This window comes from Anomalospiza imberbis, chromosome 4 (genome assembly GCF_031753505.1).
Source record: "Anomalospiza imberbis isolate Cuckoo-Finch-1a 21T00152 chromosome 4, ASM3175350v1, whole genome shotgun sequence".
NCBI classification, from domain to species: domain Eukaryota; kingdom Metazoa; phylum Chordata; class Aves; order Passeriformes; family Viduidae; genus Anomalospiza; species Anomalospiza imberbis.
The window spans coordinates 39,793,114-39,806,019 of NC_089684.1; the positions used below are offsets into that span (position 1 = coordinate 39,793,114).

A 12,906-nucleotide genomic window follows, 5' to 3' on the forward strand; every position below is an offset into this window, starting at 1 on the left:
AATATAATCTTGGTATGAAGACTACCATCCCAGTCATTGTTCCTTAAATACTATTTACATTGAAAACTGTTTGCTTTTAAATGTTTTTGGGTGAATCTTTGTTTAATTTTCAGAAATGCTTTTGTTTTTCTCATTTCTTAAATGATCTGGGCTTTTACAGTAATCAGAAATTGGTGCACTATCTCAGCTGCAAAGTCTAAGTCGCAGAATTTCAATTTTAGTAAATTATTCTCAAATGGGATAGATAGTTGTCTGGAGTAGTTATTAATATTGTTATAATCAACTCTGTTAAAACTTGTTTTAGTCATCTTTTTCTATGTTAAATGTATGACTTTGTATTAATTTTAATGACTTTTGGAGCAGGCCCATTAATGATCTTTTGGTTTTGGTGATGAGAAGGATCTACTCCTGAAAGTAGCTAAGAGTGTTAACTTCCCATCTTCAGTTATGGAATATATTTAAGATGCTGGAAAACACATGCTGCTAGGCTGAGGTGTTCGTATTCCAGCCTGAACTTACTGTAGAAGATCACACACAGTTTGCTTAGGGAGATTTGGGTATCATTCCAGAGAAAGGGAAGTGCAGCCCTGCTCCTGAAAGCTCCACAGAATGTTTGCAGGAGTCTAGGAGTGAGCTTCCTGTACCCTTCTGTCCCTGGCAGGGTCAGGTAATGTCATGCACGAGAAGGAGCTTCATTACCATGGAAAACTTGCTGTGTGTTTTGGCTGAGGGAAAATGTCACATGCTGTCTCTGTCCCAGACTTCTCACTGAGCAAGCAAATCAGCAGTTGCTGCCTCAGGCTTCTTTTACTGGAGTTATTTAAAATATCTTCAAGAATGTTAAAATGTGAGTTTCTACTCTGCAATGAGCTCTGTGATGGTCTGAACTCAGGATGCAGAAGTATTGCATCTAGCTGTTTTGTGCTACAGCAATAAAGATCATATTTTCAGCTAATCAAAAAAGAAGCAATGCAGAAACCAGTACTTTTCTCTACATGATTGGTTGATGAACATAGGTTTTTCAATTTAGAAATGTTTAGGAAATTGTTTCCAGAAAGCAGCTTAGGTGTTATTTAGGCCTGTGTAGGGTTTCATATGGGGGGCTTATATGTTGATGAGGGACACATCTTTTCCTGAACTCTTCTATTCCTGAATTCTTCTGGTGCTTGTTAATGGTGTCAAATTGTCCTGATTGGCTTTGAGGTGGAACCTCACCCTGTGTGGTGACAGTCAACAACTTCATGTGTTTCATCTTACATTGAAGGCACTTGACTGAATTCATTCAGTGACACCTTTTGTGTTGATTCTCAGGAAGATAGTTACACAGTTGAGGTACATAATGTGGATATGTGTATGCATTTTAGGTGTTGGTTTTAAGTGCTAGGTTTGGGATCCACTGCCATCAGTTCATTTAGGAACCTTCCTATTCATGCAACCAGGGAAGGACTGGTTCGTGTCACCGGTCTAGTCTTTGCGCAGTGCAGTGTTTTTGCACTTTTTCTTGACTTCATGCTCACATCTGTATATTCAATGCAGCATTATTTTTTTATGAGGTGAAAAAAGCAGTGGAAAATACAGAATGTTTTGAAGGGATTTATCATATTCCTTTATCGATAGTTTCCTTATGTATTTAAGCTCTGCTTTGTGTTTGGCATCTCTCTGTGGATTGGCAAAGACTCTGAAAGCATAACTGAGATGACTGTGTATCACTGAAGCAAATATAAATAATAAATTTTAACGATCAAGCAAATAAAGATAAATCAATGAAAGTTTAGATAGTGTAATGTATAGTTTTTATAATAGGACCTGGATTGCTTCTCATTCCAACTCAAGATCTGATGGAAGCCTTTATAGGATCTACATGGTGGGCTCCTGTAAGTTGTGCTTTGGTAGCTAAAGCACAAAGCCTCTGTAGAACTGGGTGATTATTACAGCATCACAGAATAGTTTGGGTTGGAAAGCACCTTAAAGACCATCCAGTTCCAGCCCCCCTGCCACGGACAGGGATGCCACTCAGATCAGGTTGCTGAGGGCCCCATCCCATCTGGCCTTGAACACTCTCAAGACTGGGACATCCAGGGCCTCTCTGAAAAACCATTAGTGCTTAGTGTCAGATAATATTGTTTCCAGATGCATTTCAATGTGTAGGTTTGACACTTTTCACTGTGGTTAATTCATGTGTTGGAAAGTAAGAGCTTTTACAGTTTGAATGTTGGCACCTTTTCATGATGGGTCCTTTTTCTTTCAGAAGAGCAGTAATGAGTTTTGATGATCCTTATTTGTTTGCAGAACTGCTGTAATTCTTTTTTTGCTTAATCTGAGAACGACGTGCTGTCACCAGCTATTATTATAATGGAATACAGTTTTTGTCTTTTTAATGATACCCTAAATGTTTAGGCAATTGAAGCAGTCATACTGAAGAAATATGATATTGCATTCTATTAGAAACAAATATAGCAAGAATGTGAGCAATTTATATACAAAGCCACAAAGACAATCCAGTTTTGATCTTACACAGCCAAATTCCCTAGCTCTTAGGAAATACCTGCCCTGGATACTTCTTGTTGACAGATGGAAAATAAAATCCATTCATTATATAAATAAATCACATGGAATAATAGTGTGGCTGTATGACCTTTTAGCATGGCTCTCTGTTGTCTGGATCAGTGGAGATTCAAGTGATCTATTATTTAAAATGAAACAAACAGGGTTTTTTTGGCAATGACAGATGTATTTTTACAGCAGTTGTCTTTGTGATTTGAGAGGGAAGAGTGACTTAGCTAATATTAAGTTTTTATTTATATTATCTTCCTGTTTTCAATGTAAGCTGGAATTCTGTCAAAATTGTAGAAATCGTACTAATTATATGGACCAGTAATGGTAGCCAAAAGGTCTAGATGTGGAGATGGATATATCTTGTGTGCACAATGCTTTTTTTAAGGTGTTTTTTTGACTGAGTGGACAAAACCTGGACATATTTGGTTTTTTAATTTAAATTTTTCTCGGGGATTTTTTTGAATGTTTCAGGTTCGTGGGAGCAAGGGCGAGGTCCTTTATATCCTGGATGGCAGCAACCCACGCCATTCGAACTGGCTGCGCTTTGTCCATGAGGCTCCATCCCAGGAACAGAAGAACCTGGCAGCCATCCAGGTAGATTGGTTGGATTCCTACCATTTGCTTCCTGTTACTGATTTACTAATTTGATTTCCTCTTTGGCCTTCCTGTCTTGTAATAAAATTGCGAGATCTGAGGAAAGAAGCAAACTACTTTTATTTTTCTGCCTTTCTTTTTAGAAGAGAACTCTTCTGCTTAAGGTAATACCACAAATAATAAGAGCAGTAGGATGAAAGACTAGAAAAGTCCTTGGAATCTGATGCTATTTGAAAGGTTTAATGACTAATTATTTAGAGACCTGTGTGTGTTTCATGCCAAACTTGGGTATGGCCTTACTTGTATGTAAAGCATGAATTTACATTATTGTTCAATAAAATTAGTAATATAATATAGATAACATATTATATAATTAATTAGGAAAGTGTGACAAGCTTGAAAAGAGGCATGGTGCTGAAAATATTTAAGTAGAAACCAGAAAATTGAACAATCTAATTATCTGATAGGATGATCATATAGTGCCTGAGGATAAATTAATAAATAAAGATAATTTTCTTGCCTTTGCTGTTGATCTGAATTTATCCAGCTTGTTTTTTCATTTTTATAGTTGTCATCTGCAACACTATGTGGTAATGAGTTCCACTCCTTTAATTATATTGAAATATGCTTCTGTTTTTCTTCTAGACACTCCTTAATTTCACTTGATTTCCTAGTTGTGGTATAACACTGAAGAGTTACTTTATTTTTCTATGCCATGTTTGATTTTATGGAATTCTGTTATATCCTTTCACTCTTATTTGACAGCTCTTCTCTCAAGCTGAAGAGTCTTATTCTGTTTAATTGCTCATTTTTGGAAGTGTTCCGTGAATTTACAGGATACAACAGAGACAGGGATACTTTTGCAGTTCCAGCTGTTGCTCTTTTGGAGGTTATTAAAGAAATTGTCTGCTTTTTTTTTTTTTTAGCAGCTCAGTTTCACAGTAAATTAATTTCCACTCCCACATACATAAGTATTACATGACTCTGTGAATTATTTTTCTCAAAATGTATAATTTACAAAGTGTTGTTTCAGGCTAACTTAAGGTATTTGCTGACGTAATCCAAAACATTGGAAAACAATCGGGAAAAGGAAAATAATTTATCAGCATTTCTTAAAATGACTGTTCTGCTTTTTCATCATGAGATGACTTTCTTCCCCAAGGATTAGTCTGTGTGTCCCTGACAAAAGAATTATCGTTTTTTTTTTTGAGGCTGGAAAAAAAATACGGTTTTTCTGTGCTAGGAAAACAAGTTTGTTTCTGATCAAATTTGTTGTCCTCCTTATGGTAGCAGATGTGAATGGCTCTCATACAGGAGGTGTGATTAGCACCTCATCAGTGCACAGTCATTGTTAGCAAAGGCAAAGTAAGGCTTACAAGAGAGAGTAGTGGGAACAATTAATGTTCATTATCTTTCCAGTAAATGACCTGAACTTCTGAATAGAAGTTTTAATGGAATATCCAGTGCATACCAGTGGGTTTCTTCATAAGGAAAATTATAGAAACAAATAAAAACTTGCTAAATTATCTCAAAGGATTTTTTAGGACCTTAAAGCCTATCCTAACACACAATTTTCAGATAGAAAAATATTCTAGCCTTCATAGGGAGCTATTACTGAAAACTGGAGTATGGAGAAATGCCAGAATTGCTGTAGTACTTTAGCCTTGTGTTCTGTTTAGTCTCATATTTGTGTCTCAGAGGTTTTCTGCCTTGCCATGCAATGTAGCACCATAGGAACAGATCAGAAGAGAGAGTTGAGGCTTCTGGATCTTGTGTGTGTGTGTGTGGTTCAGGTGCTTTATTTTAGATGTGGTATAATCTGAATTCTGGGCTGTGTGTGGGGGTGTGTGAAATCATCTCCATGCATTTCCTGGATTGCAGTTTCTGCCCTCAGACATTGCCTGTGTTGGTTTTACCTCTGGCAAACTTGACATCCTGGAGCTGCAGGGAAAGACTGGGAGAGGCATTGTGCTCGTTTAGAGAGGCAGACAGGGAGAACTGGCAGAACAGGTAGGCTGAAGAGCTGGTTTGCTGTCAGGGAATCAGATACAGAGGGTAGTCAGGTAACACTGTGGGCACTAAGTGGGTAAGGATTAGGAAGGCTGGGATGGAGCCAGCTGTTCAGACTCTGAAGGGTGGAAAAGCCCTACACTATCTCAGATAACACAAGACTGTGCTGCTTCCTCCTCCTGAACTTTCAGGAATGATGACATTAGTGTTTTATGCTTTTGCACAAAAGTTCGATGGGCTGTCAGTGGTCCTGTGTTCCCTCTTACAAAGCAGATATTCTGAAGGTGTGTAACTGTATGGAAAGGTCAAGAGTCTGCATGGAAGTGGACCAAAAAGGAGATAGCAAGTGCTGGTGGAACTGGAAAACTGTATTTGCTGAGCAGGTCTGTGTGGCTTACAGTGTAAAGGGTGACAGTGAAGGCAGAGGTGAGAAAAACATAATTGAATGATAAACCAGGAATAACATGAAGGGAGGTTGTGGTGCCACCATGATGAGCAAGCACTTGGAATCTTCTCCCAAGGATCATTGTGATCTGCTGCAGATGAGTGTTAGGAACAGCCAGCATGGTCTAAGCACATGGGCAGGTGGAATGGCTGCAGATGTGTTCTTAGAAGCAGAGGGGTTATTAAAATAATTTAAAAGACTGTTTACTGTGCCTGCATGCACGTAGATTAATGTGATTCATACAGGTGCTGCTGGTGGGGGGAGAGATGTAAATTGTTTTGTGGCTTCTGGAGAGCTTCCATTGCTTTCACTCAAAATGCTGCCTTGAGGAGCTACTACAGCTAGTGGGTATATCTTGATTAATTAGTGCTCTGAATACCTGGCTATTAGCATTTGTTTGGATGGAAAAGCCAAACAAATTAACCTTGGAGGAGAAATGAGTTTACATTGGGCTGGCACCAAAGCTAATTTCTTTCTAATGCAAATGTAACCCAGAGCACTCAAACACTGACAGCTCCTAGTACTTGAGGCTTTATTTTTGCCTGGGATACATGACTTTTATTTTTTTCTTTTTATTTTCAAATTTTCAAAATCTTTAATTTTTAAAGTATTTCCATTATTATTTTTGGTAACCCAGTAATAGAGATGTGCTTCCCTTCTTGAGGTTGTCTTGCTTTTAGAATAAGGTTGTCTTAAACAGTGATGTATTAGAAATTTCCCCCAGTGGTTTTATCCTGTCTGTGTGGAGACTGAGTGTAGAAAGACCTTCTACTTTTCTTCATGTCAAGAGGATTTGTTTTGACTTCAGACTGTACTAAATTAAAGGTTTCTGCAACTTGACAGAGACATATGAAACCTAGCAAATTGTAGATGTGTACAGAGGTTAGGTTGTTGTGCTGATAGATATCTGAACTGCAGAATAGATCTTGAGGAAAAAAAAAAATCATAATTTTTTGTTTTCCAATGCTGCTGTTGAGATAAGGACAGAAAAGTGGCGCATCCTTGAAAGTAGCAACTCTATCAAGTCTGCTGAATTAAGTTGGTTTCACTCCTGTGTGACAGTATCTTGTGTAAAATATAACAGACCTTCTGCAGCTCAGGGAATGCTACATCCCTGTTGACAGTTTAAATTAATCCTAGTGTATTACAAAAATTAAAAATCATTATCTTGTCCTTGCTCAAGGAAGCTTGTTACAAAAGGTATGGCTAGATGCAGGGCAAAGAAGCTTCAGTTAACTTTTCTGGGTGTTAATCAGATAAGCTTTAAGATTTATGATAGAACTGGGAGTCTTCATTGCATAGAAATGAGACTCCTTCAGTGCTTTGGGCAGTACCTAAAGCAGTTGGTTCACATATAGAAAGAAAAAAGGTATCCCTGTCTTACAAAATATCAGTTTAGGGGACAGATGTATAGATTGCTCCCCACACCCCGTAGTGCTAGACTTGGTAACTTCATTAAGTATTGTCAAGGCCCAAAGTTTTTAGCTGATGTAGCTATTTGGAAGCTTGTCCAGGCATTATCAAGAAGCTTTTGGAACTAATCGTGATGCAGTTTGTGCTGTCATGCTGAATGGGGGCTGGATCCTTTGGCCTTTTGTGGATCTACACTGATTTAAACCAGCACAGGGTTTAAAGTGCATTTTCCAGATGTGCCTCTAATTTGATAGTGAAGATAACTGGCCAGGGGTGAAAGCCTGTTGGAGAAGGCTGGGAATCTTAAGGAGAGAGAGAAAGAAAGAGAAAATAACACTATGTAAACATTCTGCTGAAAGCTGTGTTAGAATTCCTGCAGTCAGCTGGGGAGAGAGATAAAGATGTGTTGGTTATCTAAATTTTGCTGTTTTTCTAATCCTCAAATATTTCCTTTTCAAACCCTGAAGTTCTTGACAAGTAGAGTGTGGCAGGAGAGGACTTCAATGCCATCTCCACCTTGGTCTAAGCTACAGGGCATAGTGGAAAAGCCTCACAGGTGAGGCAGGGGAATATTCCCAAAATAGCAGAATACCAATGCACCCTATCCATGCAGCCACACTAGGAAAGAAGTATTTAGCAAGGCTGTTGTAGCATTGTGCTTCCTGAGGAATGGAGCCAACCCTTCCATGGTTGAGGGATAATATTAGTTTAGGGTCTCATACTTGTCTAGATTTTTGTTTTTCTGACGTAATTATTTGTTGCTTCTACTTCCTGTTTGTGACAGGAGGGGGAAAATATTTTCTATCTGGCAGTGGAAGATATTGAAACGGACACAGAACTTCTGATTGGGTACTTGGACAGTGACATGGAAGAAGAGGAGGAGGAGGAGGAAGAAGTAACTGTTATTCCGGAAGATGAAGACAGTGGCAGCAATAAAGAAGTGCAGCCAGCTGGTGAAAAAATTGCAGGTGAGCAATATGTAAAATATTGGGTAACTTGAGAGCTTAAAAGTGGTGATGAAGAAAACAAACACTAACAGTATAGGACTGGGGAACTGGAAGGTCCCGAGGGTTGAATCTGAGTTCTTGCGGTTTTTTATCTCTTTTTTTGGGTGTTAGTTGAGCTTCTTTTCTTTATAAGGAGCAGCAAGTCTTGTGAATGAGTGAGTCTGGATTTCTTAAGTAGTAACCATTAATTTTTGAACTAAAGACAGTTTGTTTCACCTGAAACACAAACTTATGAACACTGAGCTTTTGCTCTAAGAGGGGTAATGTCCTTCTTACTTAGGAGGGAGAGAAATAAATCTTCCCATAAAGCTATTCAGCCAATCCTAAAGTAAGATGTGTGGGAAAAGGAAGGTGAGCTGAGCTGTGTGGGGAATTCCCAGCATCTCTATCAAAGATGAAGATGAATTTACGAACAACTAATTGCATTGAAGTTCTGATTGAGTTGAATGACTAATTTGGGCCAACAGTCTAAGTCACACCCATCTTAATACTTTCCATCCATTTTCGGTAATGCTGATGGTAATCCACTTAAGATAGGCTGTCTACAATCCCTTCAGAGGCATTGTTTTTTGTGAGGTTCATGCCACCATTTTGCTTAATCTGTTTCTGGCAGAGAGTCTCTCCTAATGTAACCAAAAGCTACTCCTTGACATTGGTTTTGCTTCCAATCATGCAGATCCCCTCACCTGTAAACAGGACCATGCATGCCCAAACTGTGAATCCAGTTTTGCCAGCCAGGAGATCCTAGCTGAGCATCTGCAGACTTTACACCAAAAACCCAGTGAGGAAAAGGAATTTAAGTGCCGAAATTGTGGAAAGAAATTCCCTGTTAAACAAGCTTTACAAAGACAGTGAGTATAAACAGGAGGGTTTTTCAGGGATCATTTAAATAAATTTCATTAAATCCTTTGTTTCTCTTGACCTAATCACAAGCTAAGCTTTAATTTTTATGCATCTGTGTGTATACCCTTACCCTCTGCTTTAATCTTTTAATGTCTTAATTTCTCATATTTGTTGTAGAATTCAATGGGAATTGGAAAAATATTGACATTTTTAAATGTGCTGAAGTCATACACTGGAGACCAGACCAGAGCAGCAGTTTGGTACAGCATTACTGGTCTCCGTCAGTGGAATATTTAGTAGTTTAGGAGGTGTAATTTTCAAGCTGTGGATACTGGTACAGAACTAAAGTAAGATTTAAGGAAAAAGAAAAGGACAACCAGTGCTTTATGTTTGCTTAATTAAATATTTGGGTGGTGGAAAAACAGAATAGAAACATGAAAGATACAGGATTTAAGAACATGTCTGTATTGTCCTTGAGAGTATAAATATGCAGTTTTATCACTAAAGTTATATATCTTAGAATTATGCTCCTGCACAGAAACATAATTGGTTTTATTTTGTTGTTTCTATATGTATTTTCTTACAATTAGATATATTATTTTATTACACATTTAATTGCAGACTGTTAACTTACTTTTTGCAAAGCTATATATATAGTTTATAGCTACTGCAAGCCTGTGTGAGTTGTAGAATGTTGCCCTTACTTAGTTTTTTTTTCCTTTTTTTGTCTCTTAGTGTCCTTCAGTGCACAGAGAATATCAGCCCAGGAGACTCCTCAAGAAGTTTCCAGTGCTCTGTTTGCAATACTGCCTTCAGCTCGGAATTGAGGTTTTGTGTTCGAGTTACAGGACTGCTGTCATGTCCTTGCTGGCCTCCCTTTGCATGTTAGCTTTCCAAAAGCTTGGTAGTGGGAATCCTAACAGGGCAAGGACTCAAATGCTTTCATTCCTCTCTGCTGTAAGTAATGCATGAGGTGGCCTTGGAACTCTGCAGTGCAGCATGTGTTCAGCTCTGAGTACTTGCTACAGCTCTGGTTTCTGGAGACACTGCCTGATGTGGGTTTTTTTTCCCCTCTCTTTGTTATCCCATGTAGTTATGAGCAGCACAAGGAGGCGTGCAGAGGGGATGCCAGGTTCATATGCAAGGCAGATAGCTGTGGGAAGAGGTTCAAGAGCAAGGATGCCCTGAAAAAACACAAAGAAAATGTTCACAGTGGTAAGAAAGAGTTTAATGTTCCTTCAGAAAAAATCCCCTCTGACATGTTCCTAGGCTTAAATTTGCAAATCAGAGTAAACATTGTCTTTGATTTCTTTTTTAATGGATTCATTTGTATCAAATAGAAAATGAAAAAGTAACTAAATTTTAAGAGTTACTATTCCTCCTCCCCCGCAGGAGAAATTACTGTAGGCCACATGAATCATTAGTCTCCTGCAGAAAATGTAATAGGAATCTTGAGAAGTTTAAACTAGGCAAAGAGTAGATGAAGCAAAATGTTTCAGGAGTGAGGAAAATCAACCACTGGCACAAAGTGCTGCAGGAAATGGTGAGTTCTTGATTTTTTTGGTATTTTCAGGACACAATGGGATGTCTTTTCTTTGCCTAATCAAACAATTGAGCTATATGAGGGTTGCATAAAATCCTGTAGCATCTGTTGTGCAGGAAGCCAGACCAGACCATCCTCTGGTCCTCTTAGGCCCTAATGTTTTCATGTCTGTGTGCTGTGAATAGTTTTTACTCAAACTTCACTCTCTTCTCATGGAAGGGCAAAACACTGCTCTCAGGTCCACAACACAGATCTCAATTCTGGCATTCTGCACTCTTTCTGTGTGTCCCCTCTCTGTGTCAAAGGAATATCATTGTGTGGGGGCAGAAGAATTCCAGAGTGCACAGAAAACAGTCTTCAGTTGATGGTGACAGCACTGAGAAGATTTTCAATCTCTTTCTGCTGCCAAACTCTTGCAGTGTAGAGAAATTACCTTTCTGTAATAATTCTTACAAAAATTATCTCCTTTTTTGGTATCACTATTTTTTTTTTCATCTATGAGCACTGTTATGTTTAGGCTTAGTTTTTGTCAGTTGTGTAGAGGTATATGAATTCCACATTGAAGGACTAAGTGTATTCCTGTATTATGTGTCTATTTGTTTATATAAATACTTGTCATAAATTTTGTAAGTTTTTACTTCTATAATTTTCTGCTGTTCAGTGTAGGGTGGATGTGTTTTACCTAAGCTAGGAACTACCTTGCATGGTATCTTAAATTATAAACAAAGAATTAAGTTTATGGTGGCTTTGTGGGGTACAAAAAAGAATCTCTAAAGGTAAGTAATAGATCAACTCAGTTAAGTGGTCTATGACTTTCTAAAGTAGCTGTGAAAAGGGAAGGAAAATGTCTGATAGCTGACCTATACCTTGTTTTGTAATTTACATTTTAGACAAGATTTAATTCATGATCTGGTGCTAGTATGATTTCCCTGTTTCGTTCAGTTAAAGACCATTAATGATATTTTATATAGTAGGATCTTTAATGCTTTCCAAATAAACAAAAATGGGAAATGGTTTTGACTTAAGTTTGAGATTTTTTGGTCACTGCTGCACTAACTCCTGTATTGATTTCTGGGTGAAATGAACTGTTCAGTTGCCAAGTGAGCAGTTCTCAGTTGTGAACTGTGCTCTTCATGTGGGATTGGTGGTGTATGATAACATCTATTTGAAAGGTTTTTTTTCTTTATTGTTCTGGTTTTCTTAATTAACATTCCACCAGTGACTGGTTGGTTAGACACCCACAGAGAGCTCCTGATACGGAGCACTTTGAAGATGAGATACAAGTGTAAAAATCTTATGTCAGTCAAATGATCTGTGAAATGTCACAGGCTCAGTAGAAATATTTAGGTTCTTTCTTAGCACTTCCTCTTTAAGATGTTGGTGGTATTTTGTTTCTGTTTCAGGAAATTCTAGGAAGAGGCTGATGTGTTCAGTGTGCAATAAGAAATGTTTCTCAGCAGCAAATCTCCAGGAGCATCGAAAGGTCAGTGAGATGAAGGCTGACTCACAGCAGGCACTGGCTTCTCTGAGATGTGAGGCTGTGCTGGTCGCGTCACTTGAAAGCTGCAGTCATGCAAGCCTTTGGGTGATCTCTTTCATGGTTACAAAGCTAACCTGGTTTAGTGTGGGTATTTACTTTTGTAGTCACACTTGCTCAAGCCAAATATCTCCCTGAAGTTTCCATGCATCTCTTACCAAATGCTAATTTGTTTGTGCACTCCAGCATTAAGTCAGCGTTGCCTGCTGTTCTTTAGCATTCTTAAACACTGTGTTATGTAATCATAGCATACATACAGACCTTAAAATAGGTTCATGAGCCTTCAGTTTTTGTACAAAACACAGTAATTTCCTTACTGCTTTTTGAAATACCACTTAGGGGAGTTATTTCTAGTGTAGTGATGTAGTAGTAAAAAAAATTCTTCCTCAAACCCAAATTTTAATGTCTTTTTTTTATGCACATAATCTTTTATAACCAGAACAGGAGGGGTTAACAGTTGGAAAAGCATCTATTGGAAATAAGGGTGTTCATGTAGAAATACAGATGGACCATGAATATGAGATTCTGAATCCATTATACCCAAAGGAAGTCCCTGCAAGATTAATTTGATAAATCACTAAACCCCAGGAGAATCTGTTTTTGCAAAAAGCTGCATTGTACTGTTTATCAGATTAACTGTAAGTCTTTAATAATACCCTGGTTATAACCTGAATCCATTGAGGATATAAATGATATCAATTAAAATATGTTGTTGCAAAGGAAATGGTGAGGCCTCTCCTTTTTAATTTGTTTTTCTCCTTGCTTGTGTTAGTATGCCCTGCACTTCTTGTCTAATAGGGCTTTATTTTGTTATTGTGGTGTTCCTTGCCACATGTTATTACAAGTTTTACACATTGGCACAGGTCTTGCACATCAGGCCTTTAAAATGCAGAATGTACTTGTTAGTGTGTCCATTTTATTAAATGTTTGTTCTGTTTCAGTAGTTGTAATTCTGGGC

At 38.1% G+C, this 12,906-nt stretch overlaps 1 protein-coding gene across 4 annotated transcripts in view; it reads left to right on the top strand.

Annotated features, from left to right (window-relative positions):
- Positions 1 to 12,906, top strand: part of PRDM5 (PR/SET domain 5) — a 60,198-nt gene that overhangs the window by 8,308 nt on the left and 38,984 nt on the right. For all 4 annotated transcript variants that reach the window (XM_068187968.1, XM_068187967.1, XM_068187969.1 and 1 more), the window contains exons 3-8: positions 3,028 to 3,150; positions 7,803 to 7,986; positions 8,702 to 8,876; positions 9,604 to 9,696; positions 9,962 to 10,083; positions 11,815 to 11,894. In XM_068187968.1, coding sequence (XP_068044069.1) covers positions 3,028 to 3,150; positions 7,803 to 7,986; positions 8,702 to 8,876; positions 9,604 to 9,696; positions 9,962 to 10,083; positions 11,815 to 11,894 — 777 coding nt within the window. The remainder of the gene's footprint in view (positions 1 to 3,027; positions 3,151 to 7,802; positions 7,987 to 8,701; positions 8,877 to 9,603; positions 9,697 to 9,961; positions 10,084 to 11,814; positions 11,895 to 12,906) is intronic.